Genomic DNA, 21,681 nt, shown 5'->3' on the forward strand with positions numbered 1-21,681 from the left:
TTGATCCGAGGACACCACAAGGGGTTACTGCCCACTCACAACTTGTGTCAGGTGATCTCAGTAGGTCACATGGTAGGGCAAGTCAAGGTCTCACAATGGGTTTTCACACCTTGGCTCTTTTGATGAGGCACATGATCAATAGTGGGTCAATGACCCTTTTAAAGGAACAACTCCCATTTGGGTTTAAATACCTGATTTCGTTTTAGTACTGATGAAGCTTTTCAGATGAGAGGTGAAACGCTTTCAAGAAACCTAAAGAAGTCCAGTCGCTTTTCTTTCCAGGCTCCTCAAAATCTGCCATATTTATTCATGTCTGATGACTGCAAAAATCATAGCATACAATTCATATTCTTTTTCTTCAAACTCATCAATCTTTTGGTGGCACAAGCACTTTATTTGTGCCTTTATACATGTGTATAGGCATATATGCCAGTCTGTATTTGTGAAAATTGGTCTATTAACACCATGAAACTGGGTGGCATAAGACAACATGAGCATAAACAAAAAAAAACACCAGCCAAACCCACAAGCTAACACCTTGTCATGTGGATCTTTTGTTCAGATAGCTTTCATTGATGGGATGCTGCCAGAGCTGTCCTCTTCCCTTAAGAGGATGAAGTCATTAAGCAGAATGGGAGGGAGAGAGAAATAAGTACATGAAAACAGATTTTTATTTGTATCCTTAGAAAGCCTCCCTCTAGTTAACATTGATTTTCTCTTGCTGCCAGTTCATTTTCAGAGTGTTCTACTTCTACTTGGCTCCATCTGTGAATTTCTTCTCGTTTCTTCTCCCCCTATACTTTCTTCCCGTTTTGTTTTCCCTTTGCGCTTCCTCATTTCTGTCTTGTTCCGCTCATTTGTAAAAACTGACTACATTCATCAAACGGGAGGAAACTTTATTGCAAGTAGCGTGCAACAGTCAACCATCAAATATGTATATCCTTGTACTTCTTTGATCATAATCATCGTTTAATGTTTCAGTCAAGCTGTTTTGTCTGCTTCCTCGTGAAGGCACAGGGGATGTCTTTATTTTATCCTCTTTTTCCTTAACATAAAGGTCCCTCTGGCACTCGTGGTCTGTTTGCTGTGGATGGTTGATCTCCTTTCCTTTCATGCCAGTGTTATTCCATTTTATCCTCAACTCTCCCAGTCTATGTATGTCTTCCTCATTGCTTTTGCCCTATCTGGATCACATTGTGCAAGCTGCTTCTATTGCTCTTTCATCCACATCTCTGCCTTAGTTTCTCCCGCTCTGGCTGTCTCCTTTCTCCTTCCCTGTGTGTTCATCTCTCGAGATTAGTTTACACTGTAGCATAAATTAGAGCTGAGATTAGAAGGTCATGTTCCATGAGGCAAAGTTGCACAGTTAAGCCCCCCAAAGAGAGCCTTACATAAGATGGGTTACCTATCTTACCAAGCACTGTGTTATCTTCTTCGGCTGGGAACTTTTGTGGAATCCTCTCTAAAATAATATTAATGTTTCAGTCGAATTTTATAACCTAAAATGATCCTGGTTCTCATTGTAAGACAATGTAAGATAATAAGTTGAACTGATGCAATTTACTAATGTGTATTTTCCTCACTTCAATGAAACAGAGGACTGAAATCATAATTAGTTCTGTTGTAAGCTCTTATTATAACTGCTACAGAGCACATTCATGCTAAGTGTGTTTGGAAAGGTTTGTTAATACAGTGGATATTGTTTTCTCTGTAGTTTGTTAGATGTGCGGAGTATAATTTGTGGCAATAAAAAATACATGCAATAATTGATCTTAATTAAGCTCTAGTTTAAAATCCTTTTATACAAAACTGACATGAAATGCAGCGCTTAAAAAAAAATATATATATAAAATGCATAAGCATAGCTAAGTAATGTGAGAACTGGAGATGACTTTTTCTCTGAAACAACAGATAATAATGGCTCTGCTACTGAAAATAGTTACTAATAATTAACTGAAAGTGAACTGCTGTACGCCCACCTTTACTTGACATATTGTGCCTTATCAAATAAAAGTAAAATTTATATACAACAAGTAAAAGTCACTTACGTAACTTTCCAGTATCTTTATAATTTCACCAGATAACAGGACATTAACCCTTTTCTTTTTTTTTCCATTTGCCTACATAATCCGGTCGTTAAGTGATGACGTGACGAATCCTACTTCCGGGCCTAAAGTAGTCTGCGTTTAACATGGCTTTTGTGTTGTTAACATTTTTAATGTTTTGCACTTTCTTCTATTTAATCTCAAAAAGCTCCTAAAACAGTCAGTGATCACCGTTGACCTCCCTCGGCTTTTATTACCGCTAATCATTTATTTAAGCTCAGTTTTTAAAACCTTAGGATGTAGCTACAGCCCAGCCCATGCAGCAGTATATGAATGACTAACCTCGTATTGTGGATGGATTATCTCAGTTGTTCTCCTGGCTGAAGTTTGGTCCTTTTACAGCATCCTGCCATGCGATTACATTTGTTCCTGACCACCGAGAACACTCACGTAAACTTTTATCGAGTGGAAAAAAAGTTAGCTTGTTTATATTATGCTAACATAGCTGTGTCGCTAGCGGTCACGTAGCACATCATTATATACAAGCTAGCCAAACTTCAGTAACCCTACAAACGTTACTGCTGTTTAGTTTTCTGTCTTCATTTATGCTGGAAGTGATAGCAGAGCTGTACGTTTTAATTTGTTTCCAAAACCCGGCAGTCAGGACATGCTATATTGTATTTAGATAGAAGCTAGCGAGCTAAATTCCTGCTAACTTCTAACGCCGTTAAATGTCATAAATTCCGTTTTCATGGATGCCTGGATGTTAAATTCAATTGTTACACCTGGTAGAGCAGAACGCTGATCATTTTATTAAAGATGAAAGACTTTAGACAGTTTTTCAACTCTCAGTAATGCCATAGTGATCGTTTGATATATGGACCTGCAGCGGAGTTTCGGTCCAGACACGGCTAGTGCCGTCAGACTTAACGACCGGATTATCCTAGCAACTGCCCATCCTCAAGATACTGACTTGTGGTTAAAATGTCCATGGGTGAAGTTCATTAGGTTTGTTGTTATTAACATTTTTGCAGTGGTTCCCCCATGTTTTATTTTGGCGAACTCTGTGTCATCACTTACACTAATGACATGATCCCTTATACGCAAGTATTCTTACACCGCTGTGTATGTTTTGCACATGCTTGAAATGAACCTCATTACCGAACCACTAATATGTAAAGCTGATCAACCGGTCACTGATCTGGGCAAAGAATGCTAAAAATAGGTCCTTGCCGGTTGATCGATAGATCTCCAGATACAGACGGATGAATAGATGGATGGAGTTGGGATGGTGGCTCATACTTAGCTCGGTACTGGAAGCAAAACTCACTTTTACTGTCTAATAATGGATGTTTCTTTAAAATGTTTTTAAAGAACAGAATTTTTTGACAAACAGAAATTATGTAAAATGAAAAATATTTTTCCAAACATGTACATACTCTTCAAGAGTTTTATTGAAAAAGAAAAAAGTAATTCCATAGCTGCACCTAATGTGAATTATTCAGACAAACGTACAAGTTAGTGTGCTGTATGCCAAAATTTTACCTCACCTAACCAAACCACTACACATCACTTTACTTTACAACATTTCTACATTCTGGTGACAGCTGTTGTCCCTGAAATATACATACCCCTAAAAATAATGGATTCTCTGTTGCAGTGAACATATTAAAGAGGGTGCAAACATACGCAGTGAAGCTTACAAGTGACACTTACAAAGATGTTAATGGAGCATGGAGACTCCCTGTCACTTTGATGGCTGTCCTGTTCTTTGTTTACACTTTGTAAAGCAACAAAAAAATTTCTTCACATATTCCCTCCGCCCCATCATTTATTATTTATTTAGTTGCTGTTGTTAGCATTAATTTAGTTCAGCAGACATGTGATGATGCTATATAGACACATATACACACATACATGATCAATAATTTGTATTATCTTCCCTGATGATGAGTTATTGTGCTTTATTCAAGCCTCTGGCTTTAATGAGGGTTAATACCATCTGCTGATTAGACAATACAGTCAGACAGGAAGGCACACGCATACACAGACACATGCTGCATGCTGCAAGTGAATCATTTGAATGGACATAATGGGCACAGCAGTGTGGGTGTGCAGGCTTGGCTTTGCACTGTATGACGTGCAACCATGCAGTCTAATGTTTTGGGAAGGAAAACTGAAACATATACACATAATACGCACACATTTCCCACACATCTTATTATGTGAATGGGAAGTGTCACACCCCAGAGAGGAAGTGGTATTAATAGTGAAGGTCTTTTCCTATTTCACGCTCCAACCATGTGTCTACTAATTTGCATCCCCTACTAACACTTCTACATCTATTGAGATGTAAAAAAAAAAAAAAAAAAAAAAAAAAAAAGGGGGGGGGGGGGGGGGAGTTGCAACGGAAAGTAAGAGAGAAAAGGGAGTTGGCACAAATCGGACGGAAAAAGGTAGAAACCACAAGTGGAGAAGTGGAATAACAAGAGAGGAGGGTCATTAGCCCATGAATGAATGAGTGAATGAATGAATGAATGAATGAATGAATGGAGAAAGAGTATGTAGTAGGGAATGCACTAAATGTCAATACACAAGATGGGGGTGAATGGCAATGGTTGCTTGAAGATTTTGTTGCCAGGTGTGTAAGTAACACAAGTGCTGTACTTTGCCATCTGTCCATCGTGATCACCTGCGTTTCTTCACTCTAAGTCCAGGTGTTTTGTGTCTACAGGTTTCAACCAGCCAGCCTGGTGGAGAGGATCCAAGCTATCGCCCAGAATGTCTCTAACATGGCCATCAGGGTGGAGCAGATATTGCAAAACAGTATGGTGCAAGGCAGAGGTACAGTATCATTATCATCATGGTTTCACCTTCTTGTTTACAATATGTGTGAGTAAAATCCAGCTTATCATTGGTTTCCTTGTTCTGTAGATTGACTACAATTGCAGACAACATCATAAATTAATATACAGCACAGGGATATTACAAGAACAATAAATAAGTATACAAGACGCACCTCACTCTCATCCAGCCTGCTCCACTCTTATGATTTACATTAAGAAACTGATTGATTAACGTTGTTACCCCAAAGGGAAACGGGCTTGCATTATGCACAATAAACACACAATTGCGTACAATGTCATTATACACAATAAAAATGTACACATAAAAGAGGAGGGGACTGGCAGACACTTGGTACCAGTGATGGTATACGTGGTCTCACACAATGTGAAGAGTGCATCGCAAACATTGCACCACTGCATAAGATCAGCCACTGAAATGTAATCAGTAATTTACAACTTGAAGCACAGCTGAACACATGAACAGCTGTCAGCTTGTGATGACAAATATGCAGACCCACACATGCAAAGGAATGAGGAGAAACAGAAACACACACACATCTGTTATTCGGGTGTTTTTTTGTTTTTTTTTTTATCACTGACACAAATCAGTTTTCATACCGTGTCAGTTAGCAGAGCTTCTGTCTGACACCTTCTGACACAAAAATATTAAAACATAGTAGAAAGTATTTGGACAATGGGTCGTTATACTAGATTAAAATAGACAGTCAAAAACACCACCATGAAAAAAATGAGATGTTTGATTTGAGTCAACATCCAGAATCTTCTGTAGTCAGTCATATCAGATTTTTTTGTTTTGTTTTTTTTTCCCAGTAAATTAAAAATCGAGAGAAATAAACTCAGGCTATGGAATCATCACGGAAGCTCTGAAGTTGAGGCGAGGTCATCTCTGTAAATGTCAGCTCTTATCCAACTGTGTGGTTTTCTGTTGTCTTGTTCACAACAGACTTTTTTTTAATCAAAACCGCAGTAATACCAAATATCCGCCCACTTTCCTCTGTTACTTTTTTCTTGAGGCTAATTGCTCAACTCTTTACATGAGAATAAATGAGCATTACTTCTCCTTTTGTTTTCGCCTCTGCATCTGCAGGGACAATGGCACACGCCAAAATGAAAACAGTGCTGCTTTCTCTAATCACAGATGAATTGAAACACTGCTGGCAGACTTTATTATCATACGGCTCAGTGGCGGTTTATTTATCTCGTGGTCAGGCATGTGCGAGAAGAAACAACAGGAGAAATAGAGTTAGAAGACGTGATTAGAATTTCCTTCCCTTCAAACACTGGCAAGGCTTTTATGTTCCATCTAGAAGGGACAGAAGTCAAGTTTTTATCTTGTTAGTTGACCACATTTTCAGTTGTTGCCTTAGTGGTTGCTATTGTAATCACATTTGCAGCCAATCCGTGTATGTTTTCAGTTGATGGAGACAAGCCCCAGGGAAGACTTATGTAGAGAAATGTCTCTTTTTCATTAGGCAAATGGAAACAGACAGAATCTAAGAGAAGACAGATGTGATGGTCCGGAGAGAGAACTAGGGAGAGAAGGAGGGGATTTAAAAGAGAGGGGGAAAGAGCGAGAAAATCTAACTGCAATGGTTCTCGGACACAGTCTTCCCTTCTTCTCACATCGGCAGCAGAGAGGCAGTTAACTAAGTCATTGGAGCAATTAATGCAGTGTGTGCAGCCTAAGTGAGCAGACGTAGTTGCTAGCGTAACTGAAGGATGGTTGGCGACAGCGGGAGACAGACTGCTTTGTCAGGCCCAGTGAATATTGTGCACTGCAGTAGATATGTTGCAAGGCTGCAAAGGGAAAACCACGGAGATTTATGAGCACTTCACAGCATGTATGACATAAACAGTAAATGATTGTGTTATGGAAGGAAGTGAATATTGCTATGAAATTTCCATAGGCAAGCGGAGTGAAGCTGTTACTGTGAGTAATGCTGTAACCTCTTGGTTCTCAGAGGGCAGCCTTTGGGTCAGACGAGTTCATGTCTAGTCATTTTGAGTAAATAAATCGATTAGCAGAAACGAGGCTGGAATTTTAAAGAGACTTTGACAAGCTCCATATGCTGATAAATGAGCTGATAGATAGTATTACATTGGCTGATTGCTGTTGGAAATGTTATATTCACTGGAGAATAAATATTCTCATTAGAGCCAACTGATTTAAGTGAACTAAGCCTTCAAGCCTGTAGACTAATGAAGCATCAGTGATTGTGGCTAATTTTACTCACAGCAGGCGTAAGTCAATTGATCATTTAACTGGATATTTACAAATGTAAATATCTTCTGTAAAATGTGAAGCTTATAAATCACAGATTGATGTTTTAATCTGGAAGCAAAAGTTCACTCACTGTGTCTTTTCAGTATTGAGAGATGGGTCGTCAAGTCAGTGTGAAGTGCCGAGAGACCCTCGCTTCCCAGAGTGTCCTGGAAAAGTAGATGTGAGTATTTAGCTGTTCTCTTCATTTCACTGTGTGAAACTGACTAGTTGATTTGGGCTTAATGAGGGTATAACTACCCAATTAAATAATAAACTTTAAGATACTATATCTAAAAGAAAAAATAACACGATTTCTATCAACACTAATTTGGTTTTGGCGGCATGGCTCTGTAATGTGACCTCTCCACCCTTCCTCACGCATACATGAAGCACACTTCCCAGCTGTTAGATTTCCATTTCTTCTTCTGGCTTTATGAAAAGCCAGAAGAAGAAAGAAGCACAGAACATAACAGGCGTCAGTGTCAGTAAATATGACACTAAATAAAGAGTTATGATGGGTTTCAAAGCAGCTTGCACCTGTGATCAGCCTGCTTAAAACCAGCTTTATCAACACATCCTTTAGGAGTTTTACCATCAGCTGATCTTCTACACAGCAGACCAAGCTCCTCTGCTGGTCACACCTGAATCTGGAACTTCCTAATTTTATAAATGTGCAGTTATTAATAGAAAATGATTTAAAAACATTTTGTTACCATTATTTTGTCCTGTTGCAGAAAGACAGTTGTGAGTTATTAATTGTTGTTTCATATCTATCTATCTATCTATCTATCTATCTATCTATCTATCTATCTATCTATCTATATATATATATATATATATATATATATATATATATATATATATATATATATATATTTGTAAGATTTAAATGTGCCGTTGCTCACAAGTAAAATGTGAAATAATCAGCAGCTTGTTTTTATTTAAATATTTATTTTCCATAATAAGTTCAACAGGGTAGATGTACTTAAGGAACATGAGACTTTTTCAGATAAATAAAGGCAAATATTGCAAACTACACAAAAGGCAGCCGCTAAAGCGTTTAAGTTTCAAAATAGAACAAACAAAACAGACTAAATTGTCAATTCCACTTAGAAACAAAGTATTAATTCTAAAAATAAATCTTAGTTTGTTTTACAGAAGAACAGACAAAACTGACTAACTTTTGTCAATATCAAATAAACTGAGAACTAAAAGGAAATTCTCAATCTCTCCTTGTTGTATAGCTTAGCTTTTCAAACAGTTTTAACAGTTACTTTAGTCTGACAAAAGCCGAATGACGAATTAGCGCTTCCAGTCAGAGACTGAGGCTACGTCCACACGTACACGGGTATTTTTGAAAACTGAGATTTTCCGTTTTCGTTTTAAAAAATAATCCCGTCCACACATAAAGGCAGAAATGAAGAAAAACGCTGCTATGAACATGCCAAAGCAGCAGGTGGCGCTAGATTCCTAACCGTGCAGAAATGTTGGCCAATCAGAAGTCTAGAAGCCTCGGTGGGAAAAAGTAAACAAAGCTGGGGCATAGAAGCAGAACCGAGTCGTAAGTGTGGAGGGACTAACTGTGTGTATATGTAAGCATTTAAACACTGCAGAGAGTAGAATTAACAGTAACAGTATTGTAGAAATTCATTTCACCGAAACAATAACGTGGCGCACAGCGTGACGCATGCACCAGTTTATTGTATTTCCAGACTTGCTGTCGGCACAATTTACAGTGCACGCTACTCTGTTTTTTGTCAGACTTGAAATAGCCGAAATACCTTCACACTACGGAGCTTCTATGGCTCTTCCGTTCGACAATCTCTCCGGCATTGGAACCATCGTCTGTTTTCTCTTCGGTCACGCTCGGTTGATTTTTCTAGTCGGCACACTCATTTCCTCCATTACCCGCTGGCTGCTTCCCAAAGAAACACACGTGCGGCTTGGCACTTGTGCTGTACATAACAAGTCACGCGACGTGATGCTGCGGCTGTGATTGGTTCGGCTCTGCGCTACTTAATTTGGATTGGCTGACCTTTTTTTTTTTTTTTTTTTTTTTTTTTGAGGACAAGAGCGGCGAGGTCTATCACGATAGCTTAATTTCTCTATCGAGTAAAAGTTATATCGCGATACATATCGTTATCGTTCTATCGCCCAGCTCTATATATATATATATATATATATTGGAGTCAGATGATTAAATCTTTGGTAAGTAATTTTTCTGTTTTTGTGTGTATACATATTTCTTCCTGTGTGTCCTCTAGTGGATGCGTGCACGGTGGACATCAGATCCTTGCTATGCCTTCTATGGTGTTGATGGTTCAGACTGCTCTTTCCTCATCTACCTGAGTGAGGTGGAGTGGTTCTGCCCCCCACTGGCCTGGAGGAACCACAGCAGCCCCCCTACCCAGCATACACAGCCAGCAAAGTCCCCCAAGAGACAAGTAAGGGAGCAGTAGTGCTATTAGAAACACAGGATGCCAACTGACACCTGATGAATGTACAATAAACCCACAAGTGATGATGCTTGGCTCACCAGCTCAGCAATGTGAAGATGATGTGTTAATAAAAATCACAAAGGGAATCTGTGCCACAGTTGCTTAAAAATGTGTAATTTCGTAAAATTCTGTGAAATAAGGGCCAAAAAATCCAGAAGAAAGAAGTAAAAATTAGAAATTGCCTGTACTGCCACTCTGTTCATATATATTGTATTGACTGTATTTTTTCCAGTACTTCAGTGGTTGAGAACATTTATAGTGAAACATCAAAGAAACTGATTTTTTTTTGTCTCATGACATGAATAAAACATGTTACAAATATGTAGATACTTACTTCTTGTAAGGCTTTTATTGTAACACTTTCCCACGCTGTTGGCACCTAAACAAACATCTGGTCAGCAGATGGAATACTTAAATGTTAATTACTTGCCTCGGTACAAAATGTTCTTGGATGAAACTTTAATTTGTCCCTCAGTCAGTTAGACTTAATAACAAGCATCTCCTGCAGGACAGACAGAGCAGCACTGACTCAAAGATAGCAGCAGGCTCTGCTGATTTCTTGTGTACTGGAAGCATGTAAAGTGCGAGGTGATGTTGCTGGTAAGTTATTTATTAAGATGTGCTTGTTTGGAGAAGTAGCTTTTGATTCCGTGCAAGCCTAAGATAGCAAATGACTTGTGATCCAGATTTCTGTTTGCTAAGGTTTTTACTTTAAGGGTTGGAAATATCTGCTTTCATTCACCTTTCTTGTGTCCTTGATTCAAGACCTTTTTTATTTTTAAACTTAAAAAAATCAAATTTTAAGTTTTGTAGGGGAAAGAAAGTTGAGTCAAGATGGTGGAAAACAGAGTGCCACAGAGGAAAAATGGCTTTAGACAAGCAATATTGTGTTAGTTAACTGCTGGAACTGACAAATAGGGCATGTTTGTACTATAATTATAGTGTTTTCAAAAAATTGTTTTTCTCTCTCTGCCATTTTGTCTGAAAGTGCAGCCTTTGTATTATGATTTCAGGCTGCCGTTAGTAACAACAGAAATGTAAAAAACTAGCCTGAGGTCGGTGAGCTGTTAATAAATGTCCAGAGTAGCAGTCAAAAGAATTTAACAGTCCTTTTCTTCAGAAGAAACCTTACAGTTGAGTAAGGTGTCTGACCCTGCTCACACCCTATTTAAAGCAGACCTCATCCACGGCTGCTAATACTGATTGATTTTTAATGTTAAAAAATTAATACATTTTCTGACAGCAAACCTGACGGTGCCTTCAGGTGCAAATCTGCGCAGTGGTAATACAGGACTATGGATTTTGAAATTCAAAATAGGGAACAAGGACAGAACTGTGCACTGAATCTGAATATAGTGGCACCTTTCTCAGTCACATTCTCTCACTCAGACCGCATCACGAGTCTTTGAAATAGTTAAAAATGTGATGCCTGCACAATGTTTGCAGTTTCACTTTTCCTTTCTTTTAATAACTGTCTTAAGAACGACATCTTTAGAAACTAACCGGAATGCTAATACAAATGAAGACCAATCGACTCCCTGACAAAAATAACTGAACTATTTTTGTGTTTTATAAAAACATTGCTGAACCAAAGCTTTTAGAGTAGAAAACTCAAAGCATTAGTTAGAAAGACTGCATTTGCTCATAGCTGCTCCTTGTATATTTCATTGACAGAAGTACTTTAATATTACGTGTGGTACTTAGTACTAGTAACAGTAGTACTGGTACGTAATAGTACGTTATGAGTGTTAAAGCTGACTGAATTTTAGTCCCTCTGTGCTGCAGATGGGAGGAAAAACATGGCAAAATTATTTATTGTTTGGCTACCAGCCTGCATTTGCAGGTATTGCTGAATTACCGTGACATACCTTCATAGCTATGGTGTTTACTGGCAGTATAACCAAAGCTTTGAACACCCATGCTGCTGTAGAATACAAAACAGGCACCACAGAGCTCAAAATGTGAGCCCTGTGCTGCCCAAATCTTACACTTTACCTGATTTTGTTACCAGCTTACCTTTTATATTCTCACATTCCCAGGCTGCCTTCCGTACAGACCTCTCTGTGTTGCTGGACCAGGTTGGGACAGGTAAGGAGTCCCTCAGCTTTATGAAGCGGCGAATCCGGCGACTTGCACAACAGTGGGCAACAGCTGCCAATCGTCTGGATGCCAAATTGGAGCAACAGTGGAGAGACCAGAAGAAGGTAAGTCTTTTTGCTTTGATTATAACAGCATTTTCTTTTAACCGCAGTATCATTTAGGTTGCATTTGAAGCTGTACAGTAGCCATTCATGACAGAGGCTGTGTGTGAGTGAAAGGCAGCCATTTATCCTTGCATACGATAAATGAGGGCGAAGAAGCCAAAGCAAGTAAGGTGATGAAATGATGATGATGAATGATTGGGATTATAGTGATATGTATGCAGTAGTGCTAGAGGACAAAGAGTAAGATGAGAAAGAAAAAGAAGGAGAGGGAGAATGGATTAGCAAAGGACTGTTAAAAATAGGGAAGGTAGTGAGACACGCCTGAGATGAGCGAGACATTAGGCCTGGAAGACTACGCTGCTTGTGGATTAAGGGTACTTCATTAAACTGAAGGTGTAATCTAAAAGCTTACTTTTGCAGCTTAATTTTTTTGGTGCACGTTACTCTTAAAACCACAACTTTTGGTTATTTATACTCTCCTTGATTTCTCCCTTCTCTGAGCACACTCACACTCTTTTACTTAAGGTAGTAATGATGAATGAATGCATTAATGTGAGAAGGCAGACTGAGCAAGCATTCTGCGTCCTCTTTCCAAAATATTTCTCTCTGCCCACATCTCTCTCTAAAATAAGTTAACATGGGTGGAAATAGTCCTCTGTCACTGTGATTGATGCTCTTCTTTCTTGTTCTGCACTGAGGGGATTTGTTATCCTCTATCGTGCCTTCGTGGCTGCTTCAACTGTGTATGCCTTACAAAATGCTGCCGCTGCTATCTCAACAGCAGATGTCCTGGCGTTTGTAAGAGTTAGCCTTGCCTGTCTAAAGCTGTTTATCACAATAATTAGAAACGGAAGTTTAAAAAAAAAACATGTGCATCTGTGTATTCCCTGTCAGTCTGTGTGGGTCTGTGTTTATGCTTGACTACTAATTGGATATCATGACAATAAAAAACAAAATGCCAAAGGCAGCATCTCTTACATTTTATTTAGCATTTAAAGCTCAGTCTTAACCAGAGACGCACACTTTTTTTTTTTGACTGTTAACGCTCAAGATTGGTTTCCATTGAAATTTCAAATTAATGTCACTCAGTAGTCTGTTGAGGGAATCACTGCCTGATTTTAAATGACTCTGACCCTGAAAAAGAAGCACTAACATTTGTCTTTGACATGATCCCTGTTCCCATTAGCAGGACCGTGCCTGATTATACCATCTAGAGATGCACTGATTGCAATTTTCTTGTCCGATTCTGATTTTTCCTTAAGCGTGACCTGCAGATACAGATTTTTACAAATTCAGATTTTCTTTCTAAGCATGTACAAACAAAAATCAAGTTTTATTCAGGGAAAATGTTTATTTTCATAATAAAATAAATGATTAATCTTTAAAAATTTCCCCAAACTGCAGTAAGTTGACATAGTTTCCTTTACCAAACAAAATTAGGTGAAACTCATTCCCATTACCTTGGCTCTTGCCAGGGCTGCCTGCTTGTGGATGAGTCAGAGCTGTGAATTGCTTTAGCTTTAGCCACAGCCACTTTTCCTTCGCTAGCTTCTGTGAAATGATTATGTTCAGCTGGGTGAAAGTGATTTATTGCTAGTTTTTGTGGTGCCCCCCCCCCCCCCACACTTTTCTTTGCTGAACTATGGATCTTTACTCATGATGAGTGTGTTTGACTTTTAATTGCACACCTGTTTATGTGTTGAGCACCGTCTGGTCAGTTCATCTCTAGTCTTTGCATTTCCAATGAGGCTTTGTTGATTCAGTTCTGTTTCTTTGTTGGGCTCGGGCTTTGATTGTAACCAGAGTAGATGTTTCCCTAGAAGAAGAATAAATTAGTAGAACACAGAAGCAGGTATCGTAGGCGACAAGATCAAGAAGAAGAGGAAATGAAAGACAAAGCAATGCAGCAGGAAGTGTGTGGGCATGTGTGCATTTGTGTGTGTACATATCACAGCAGCTCTGGACATTTGAGTAATGTAATTATGAAGGGTTTACCTGAAAGTCACAGGAGAATAGATTTTCTACAGTCTAGTGTATTTGCAAGTGAGTGATATTTTGTATCAGAGTGAACAATGACGTAAAAGCCTGCCTTAAGTATTCTAGGAAATCTCTTTGTGAGTCCCAATTTCCTTAGTGAGTCTGAGGTTCAGAAAGAATACAGTCGACCTCTTGGTTCACTTCCCTTTCAAAGCAATGATACATTTAAAAGAATTTTTTTCACCTCGTTATGAAACTGAATATAAGGTCAGGGCCGTTTTTTTTTTGTTTGTTTTTTTGCCATTAGAATCAATCTGAACAAAAGCTGTTTTCATTTTGTTAGACATCAAAGGAAATATATTTAGCTAAGTTCAGGAATCATTGAAGGGTTTTTGAAAGATGAGGGTACAGATTCAAAGACGCTGACCTTATCCCGTTAACCTACAAAGCAACAGATTCGCTGGCTGTCTGCTAGTAGTTTTAGTATCTCCCCGTGTCACTTTATGTGCATCTGTGCTTCCTTGAGCATGCACATTTAGTGTGTTTGTCAGCAAATGTCAAGCTGCTAATTCCCCTTCTCTCTATCTCTGCCCTCTTGAGATTTAATAGATCTCTGACTGATGAAGTGCAGACAGTGTGGAAGGATAAGTGAGGAGTGAGGAACTGGGGTAGGGGTAAAAGAAAAAGCTGTTAGAGGAAAGAGGAAGAGGAGGAAGCAAGTTGAAAGAATATGAAAACAAGCAGGAAAGACATGAGTATAAGTAAAGAGGGGAAAGTTGTTTGTAGGGCCATGAAAGGAGGATGAGGAAGAAGGTGAAATTAAGGGTAGAGTAGTGATCTTTGTCGGTGCCAGCTTGTGTTGCCTCCCATGGCTGGACAGCTGCAACCTTCTTCGGGGGCACGATGAATGAGAGAACCAGGTCACACACACACACACACACACACACACTCAGACATGTCCATACAAAGTCCTGTTCTAACAGATGCTAAGCCAAGAATTTGCATACTTCTGTCGTTACCCTGTTAGTGATGTCTCGAGCAGAGGATACCACTGGAGTGGTAACACATACTTAACAGTCACTTCTGCGCTCCCGCTCTCAAGTGTATGCACCAAGGTCTTTCCAAGGATTTCACTTTGACTCAGTCTCATATTGCATAAACATTTCAAAGACTAGACTTTCCTTACTACAACTCATCTAACGGCATTTAGAACAGAAAGATACTGTGAAAATACTGCGATTCAAATTGGTGGTGCATGAACATACAAGCAAACAGATGGGACAGATGTAAAGGTGAGCAAGGTATTGTACCTCTGTTTGTGTCTCCGTGGGTTTCATGAGGCTTTATTCAGTCCCTATGGGATGTTAACAGGAAAAATTTGCTTCAGAGCTTTTTGAGAGTCCCCAAGCTCACTGCGAGTGAGCATTTATGCTGAACACACACAAGGGATTTTAACTGGAGTTCATTGATGTATGTCAGCGTGAAACAAATACACAAAAAAATCAGCACTTTCAGACACGCACACACATAACCACACACACACCATCTGGGAGTACCATAAGTCCACTGTATAAAGTATTCAACTCTCTTGTGTGTTATCCAGATTCCCGAGGGAGGCAATTGGCTGTGACACACATAGTTTATGAGGCTTCACAGTTATTCCTTCTGTTGTTTACTTTCCATTGTGTAACTTTCTACCTGTTCATATTCATTTTGAAGCGAGCAAGTATGTAAAATTGTTATGGTGGCAGGAGTGTGTGTTGGTTTGCCTCTCCTCTCTCAAGATTTTGATTCTCTTTTGGTAACACAAACTTTACCTCTCTACATTTTTATAAATTCAGCTGTCATAAGTTCCCATACCCAGTCTCCCTGGTTCCTGCGTCTATGTTTCATGTCTATGTGGTTATGTTAAGTTCATGTCATGTTTTATCTCCATGTCTATGTCTCTGTGTTTCCTGTTTTATTTTGTAAGAGTCTGGTGTTCTTTGTTCATTGTAGTTAGTGTTACTCTCCCCTGTATTGTCATTATGTTTCATTCGAGTCAGCTGTGTTCTCATATGTCTCCACTTCCCCTGATCACCTCATGTGTGTATTTAAGTCCTCTGTTTTCTGAATGTCGTTGTCAGGTCGTCTGTTATCTCCACCATTGTCACTGTTATAGTCATAGCACTTCATAGTATTTGTTTCTTAGTGTTTTTTTAGTTTGCTTAGGGTTCCATGTTTAACTCCTGCTATCATCCAAATAAAGGATCGCTTTCTGTTTAAACCTGCAACTCCTCGTCCACATCTGCTTTTAGGTCCTGTTTCAAAAAACACACCGGCGCACCCCGCCGTGACAATTAATTTTATGTATTGTATTTTTAAGCTGCATTGTCATATTATCTTACTCAGGACTCATAACTTAAAGGGAAAGGAAAGGGAAATCTGTTTTTGTTTCCTGTGTCTGAAAGCACATATCCAGTACTGGTTGGGCTCTAGTTTAGATCACGAGGGAGTTGCCAGCTTTTATAGTGAACTCTTCCTCTCCTGCTATTAACTTTGCATTTGTGTATGGATGCCAGTTTATAGAATCCAGTCTACAGTTATTCAGAGCTGCTGCCACTGTGTGATTTTCCTCATATTTATTTATCAGTTTTACTGTTGTGCCAGTAGTTGAAATTCAGCTCCTTCTGTCTCCATTTCTGCGTCGATGCCAGCGTTTCGCTGATACACCCTATAACCAACACCAACACCGAGCCAGGGAATAGTACTGGTGCCATGTATTCTCACTCTTGCCATCTGCCACCCAAACTGTAATTAAATTTCACTTATCTTTTTATGAAGCAGAAGTTAATAGAGCAGGTTTATTCAATCAAGGGATTTTTCACGCCAGCTGGAGTCTCACTGGAGCTTGACTCTGCTGTATACACATCATTGTCCAGAGTTGTATACACGCTTTATTTTCAAGTAAGTACATCAGTGAAATTACTTTATCAAATGTGCTGAGTGTGTGAAGTCAAAAACACCACTATATAATAATAAAGCTAAACAAATGTAGTGTACAAACATATTGTTGAGTATTAAGAATATGTGTACGGATATTAGGTCCCGAAAGTGAGACAGCGTGTTAATGAGGCTCTACATTAGTATCGACTATATGAGCAGCTCCCCTAATATTTAAAAATCTATACATGCACCTTGCAGCATGAGTCACGTGTTTACCACAGGATTTTGGTGGACACCAAAATATTAAAAATATTAGTCTGGGACTCCAAAAAAGAGAGCTTATTTCGCATCATAACTGCTGAATGTGTAGATAGGCAATAATTTAAGCAGAACTTTGCCATGTGAACCTAAAATATGATGACATATCAATGTTACGTTCACAACCCGTTTCCATGGCCAGCTGAAAATATTGTTAAACATTTATTGTGGGTTGAAATCAATAATTAATTTCGTTTAGTACAGTTTTTCTGTTTTTCTCATTTTGTTATTCAGATGCAGTCTGTCCCCTGGTCATAAAATGACTCATATTTTGTAGCAGTTTTGTGTGTATGTATGTATATTGTGTGCAGGTGCACATGTTGGCTCTTCTAACTTCAGTATTAGCACACATAATTAGGAGGGGGAGAGTGAAATGAGTGCCATTGTGGCATATATCTGAAAAGCTCTTGGATGCTTTTAGACATTATCTGCTACAGCTAACAGATTTAAAAGTACAGACACAGGAAACACTAATGCGTCTCACCATTTGTATGCACTTGCACACAAATGGTGAGACAGTAAACAAGGCCTTGGAAAACTTCCTGGCAAACTCCTCGCATTTGGTTTTAAGCTCATTATGTATGTTGCATGTGGGCTCCATTTGCCAGCAAAAGCAGCTGGAGGTGTTCATGCTGTGTTAGTTAATCAGGATTACTGAGCAAAGCAACGTTTGGACATGACTGTGTCTAATCCACTGTGAAAAGTAACGTGTTGCTCATTTCTCGCTGGGCTGCACTAATTATGTAGCAGCTAGGTGAACATGCATGACAGGACTGTAGCCTTTATGTGAAGAATTGTATAACAGTACAAGTCAAAGTGTAAAAGTTATTTTATTATGAAATTTACATGTTTTGCATAGTATATATTTTTAAAGTTCACATTAGATTTCTAAGAATTTTTACCACAGTGTTTTTCTGTGTGTATATGAAAAATGTTGTTCCATTGGAGCATGAGGAGTAATTCATTGGGGATTTCCATAATTTCCTTTTCAAACACTTTGAAATTCCAATGATATTAATCCTCAAAGTCATTAAAACATTGTGCAGAGTAGAAACTTAACTTTCCAAGAGCTTAGCAATATCTATTATGCAAATATTTCAAAGTGTTATAATGGACATCAGGTTGGAGTGAATGTACTTTATCGTAAACATCTGTACATTATGTGCACATACAGGGCTATTTTAATATCTGTCATAAAAAGAAGAAAACACGGTACCACTTTACAATAAGGCTCCCCTTATAGATGCTAATAAATAGTTTATAGCTATATTATTAATTAATTTGTAAATGCTTTATAAACCATTATTAATGGTTTATTATGCATTAGTTAAGGGTGAGAAAGAGGAAAAAAACTGACCGGTTTCTTGCCAAATAGTGAGCCAAATGTGTTCACCTATATATTTCATCTAGAGTTGCTATATTAAACATTTCAGACTAAGTTACTATCCTGTAAGCACAATCAGCATTTGTAAACATATTTTTTATCATATAAAATTGTACTTCAGAAATGCATTATAAATATCCACAACTATCAATCGGAGCTTTGTTGTAAAGTGTAAAGCATAAAACCATTTATTAATGAATAATAAATATTTATAAATGCCAAATGGGAGCCTTATTGTAAAGTGTAAAGCATGACACCATTTATTTATGACTAATAAACATTTATAAATGCCAAATGGGAGCCTTATTGTAAAGTGTAAAGCATAACACCATTTATTAATGACTACTAAACATTATAAATGACAAAAGAGAGTTTTGTTGTAAAGTTTAAAACATGTCAACATTTATTAAGGACTAATAAACATTTATAAATGCCAAATGGGAGCCTTATTGTAAAGTGTAAAGCATAACACCATTTATTAATGACTACTAAACATTATAAATGACAAAAGAGAGTTTTGTTGTAAAGTTTAAAACATGTCAACATTTATTAAGGACTAATAAACATTTATAAATGCCAAATGGGAGCCTTATTGTAAAGTGTAAAGCATAACACCATTTATTAATCACTAATAAACATTTATAAATGACAAAAGATAGCTTTGTCGTAAAGTTTAAAACATGTCAACATTTATTAATCACTAATAAACATTTATAATTGCCAAAAGTGAGTCTTAAATGTATAATGTCACCATTTATAACACTTAGACCTAAATTACAATCAGTGCTTGAAATAACATTTAACTACTGTCAAAAATGGCAATGTATTGTAAGAGTAACACATGTAACATTAAATGTGTTTTTTAAAACACCAAACAGTCACCCACTCCAAAAAAAGTTCATGCCAGACTGGTTCAAACTGGAAATATTTTTTGTATGTCCTTAAATAAGCGTCCCAGTGGTCCATCAGGGTGTCGCGCTCCAGTTCCTCCTTAAGAAAAGTCAGTTTCTCTCGCTCCTTGTTAAGAAGGGCAGTTGCAGTAGGGGCAGGATTAGAAGAAGAATCTAAAGAACAAACAATTATTAAATTACAATACTAAAATAATTTATAATCTAAACTTGGGAAACTCAAATAAAATATTGATTAAAAACGGTTACAACTTGAATTTATAAAAAGCCACTTTGTAAAAATTATGTTATATACACATGTGGTGGTTCAGACATTTCTAAAACAAGGCAAATAATTCTTATGTGTACTGCCTTACCAGGGTGTTTAATATAAATTTAATGATGCACATAAACAAAACTAAAAATATACAACTAAGTGATATCAATCGTTTGGAATAACCAATAGTAATAGAGCTATTCACATGTTATGTGATGTTAGTTAGCCACTGTAGCTAGCAGCCAAATGGCTCGGTAGCTAGCTAGCTAGCATTATACTCACCTTCATGTCTAACTGCTGACGTCGTTGGCTTAGTGCAATCTAGATCATCCAGTCTCTGCTTTTTGTATCTCTTCGAACGTGTGCTAACTGTGTAAGTCGCAGACGCACACAAATTTTTATCTTCTGCTCCATCCATGGCGCAGCAACTTGAACGAGCGCCTTCAGTGTGTCTGTTCGTGCCCCTTTGGCTTGACCTTCCAGAGAGCAGAGTGAAGCTGACCCCCCACCCACTTGAAACGTAAAGGCAAATAGGCGGAGCGGTTAGTGCTACGTTTGTGCAGATTTGTGCAGGTAAAATTAGCGTTTGTGCTGCTACGGTTTCCGAGATATTAAACTTTATTTTATAGGTCATTCAAAGGTCACCATCCCCCCAGACTGCTCCAAAACGGGCCAAAATGGTCTACTTTTTTAGTGCTACGTTTGTGCTGGTTTGTGCAGGTAAAATTAGCGTTTGTGCTGCTACAGTATCTGAGATATTAAAAGTTATATTTTTTGCTGATGACATCACCATCCCCCCAGACTGCTCCAAAACAAACCAAAATGGTCTACTTTTTTAGTGCTACGTTTGTGCAGATTTGTGCAGGTAAAATTAGCGTTTGTGCTGCTACGGTTTCCGAGATATTAAACTTTATTTTATAGGTCATTCAAAGGTCACCATCCCCCCAGACTGCTCCAAAACGGGCCAAAATGGTCTACTTTTTTAGTGCTACGTTTGTGCTGGTTTGTGCAGGTAAAATTAGCGTTTGTGCTGCTACAGTATCTGAGATATTAAAAGTTATATTTTTTGCTGATGACATCACCATCCCCCCAGACTGCTCCAAAACAAACCAAAATGGTCTACTTTTTTAGTGCTACGTTTGTGCAGATTTGTGCAGGTAAAATTAGCGTTTGTGCTGCTACGGTTTCCGAGATATTAAACTTTATTTTATAGGTCATTCAAAGGTCACCATCCCCCCAGACTGCTCCAAAACGGGCCAAAATGGTCTACTTTTTTAGTGCTACGTTTGTGCTGGTTTGTGCAGGTAAAATTAGCGTTTGTGCTGCTTCTGTTTTAAAGATATTAATGAAAATGTAAAGGTCAACCAGCCCCCCCACATTACCCAAATCCAACAAAAGTGGTATCAAACGTTTGTGCTACGTTTGTGCTGGTTTGTGCTGCAAAGATTTTCGTTTGTGCTGCTATCATTTTAAAGATATTAATAACAATTTCTAGAGGTCATCAGAGGTCAACCAGCCCCCCCACATTAATTAAATCAAACAAAATGGGTGTCAATCAACTGTGCTACGTTTGTGCTGGTTTGTGCTGCTAAAATTTTCGTTTGTGCTGCTTCTGTTTTAAAGATATTAATGAAAATGTAAAGGTCAAAAGGTCAACCAGCCCCCCCACATTACCCAAATCCAACAAAAGTGGTATCAAACGTTTGTGCTACGTTTGTGCTGGTTTGTGCTGCAGAAATTTTTGTTTGTGCCGTTATTATTTTAAAGATATTAACAAAAATTTCTAGAGGTCAACCAGCCCCCCCATATTAATGGAATCAAACAAAATGGATGTCAAACGTTTGTGCTGGTTTGTGCTGCAAAAATGTTTGTTTGTGCTGCTAACATTTTAAAATGTTTAATAAAATAACGTCTTGATGCGTGCTTAATCATCCAGGTAAGTAAATCCCAAAAGGTTGATTCTGTTCATCTGGACATTTTCAGTTGGAGAAACGTTTCGTCACTCATCCAAGTGACTTCTTCAGTCTCAGCTGACT

The 21,681-nt window shown here is 38.2% G+C and overlaps 1 protein-coding gene across 4 annotated transcripts in view; it reads left to right on the forward strand.

Moving 5' to 3' along the window:
* The window catches only part of LOC146630794 (alpha-1,6-mannosylglycoprotein 6-beta-N-acetylglucosaminyltransferase B-like), a 133,469-nt gene that overhangs the window by 50,991 nt on the left and 60,797 nt on the right, over window positions 1–21,681 (forward strand). For all 4 annotated transcript variants that reach the window (XM_085354959.1, XM_085354960.1, XM_085354957.1 and 1 more), the window contains exons 4-7: window positions 4,780–4,889; window positions 7,280–7,356; window positions 9,440–9,619; window positions 11,713–11,877. In XM_085354959.1, the coding sequence (XP_085211085.1) occupies window positions 4,780–4,889; window positions 7,280–7,356; window positions 9,440–9,619; window positions 11,713–11,877 (532 nt within the window). The remainder of the gene's footprint in view (window positions 1–4,779; window positions 4,890–7,279; window positions 7,357–9,439; window positions 9,620–11,712; window positions 11,878–21,681) is intronic.

Source organism: Diplotaxodon limnothrissa, linkage group LG6, assembly GCF_057381915.1.
Source record: "Diplotaxodon limnothrissa isolate DT_005_m linkage group LG6, D_limnothrissa_male_GT1.1, whole genome shotgun sequence".
In the NCBI taxonomy this organism is placed as follows: domain Eukaryota; kingdom Metazoa; phylum Chordata; class Actinopteri; order Cichliformes; family Cichlidae; genus Diplotaxodon; species Diplotaxodon limnothrissa.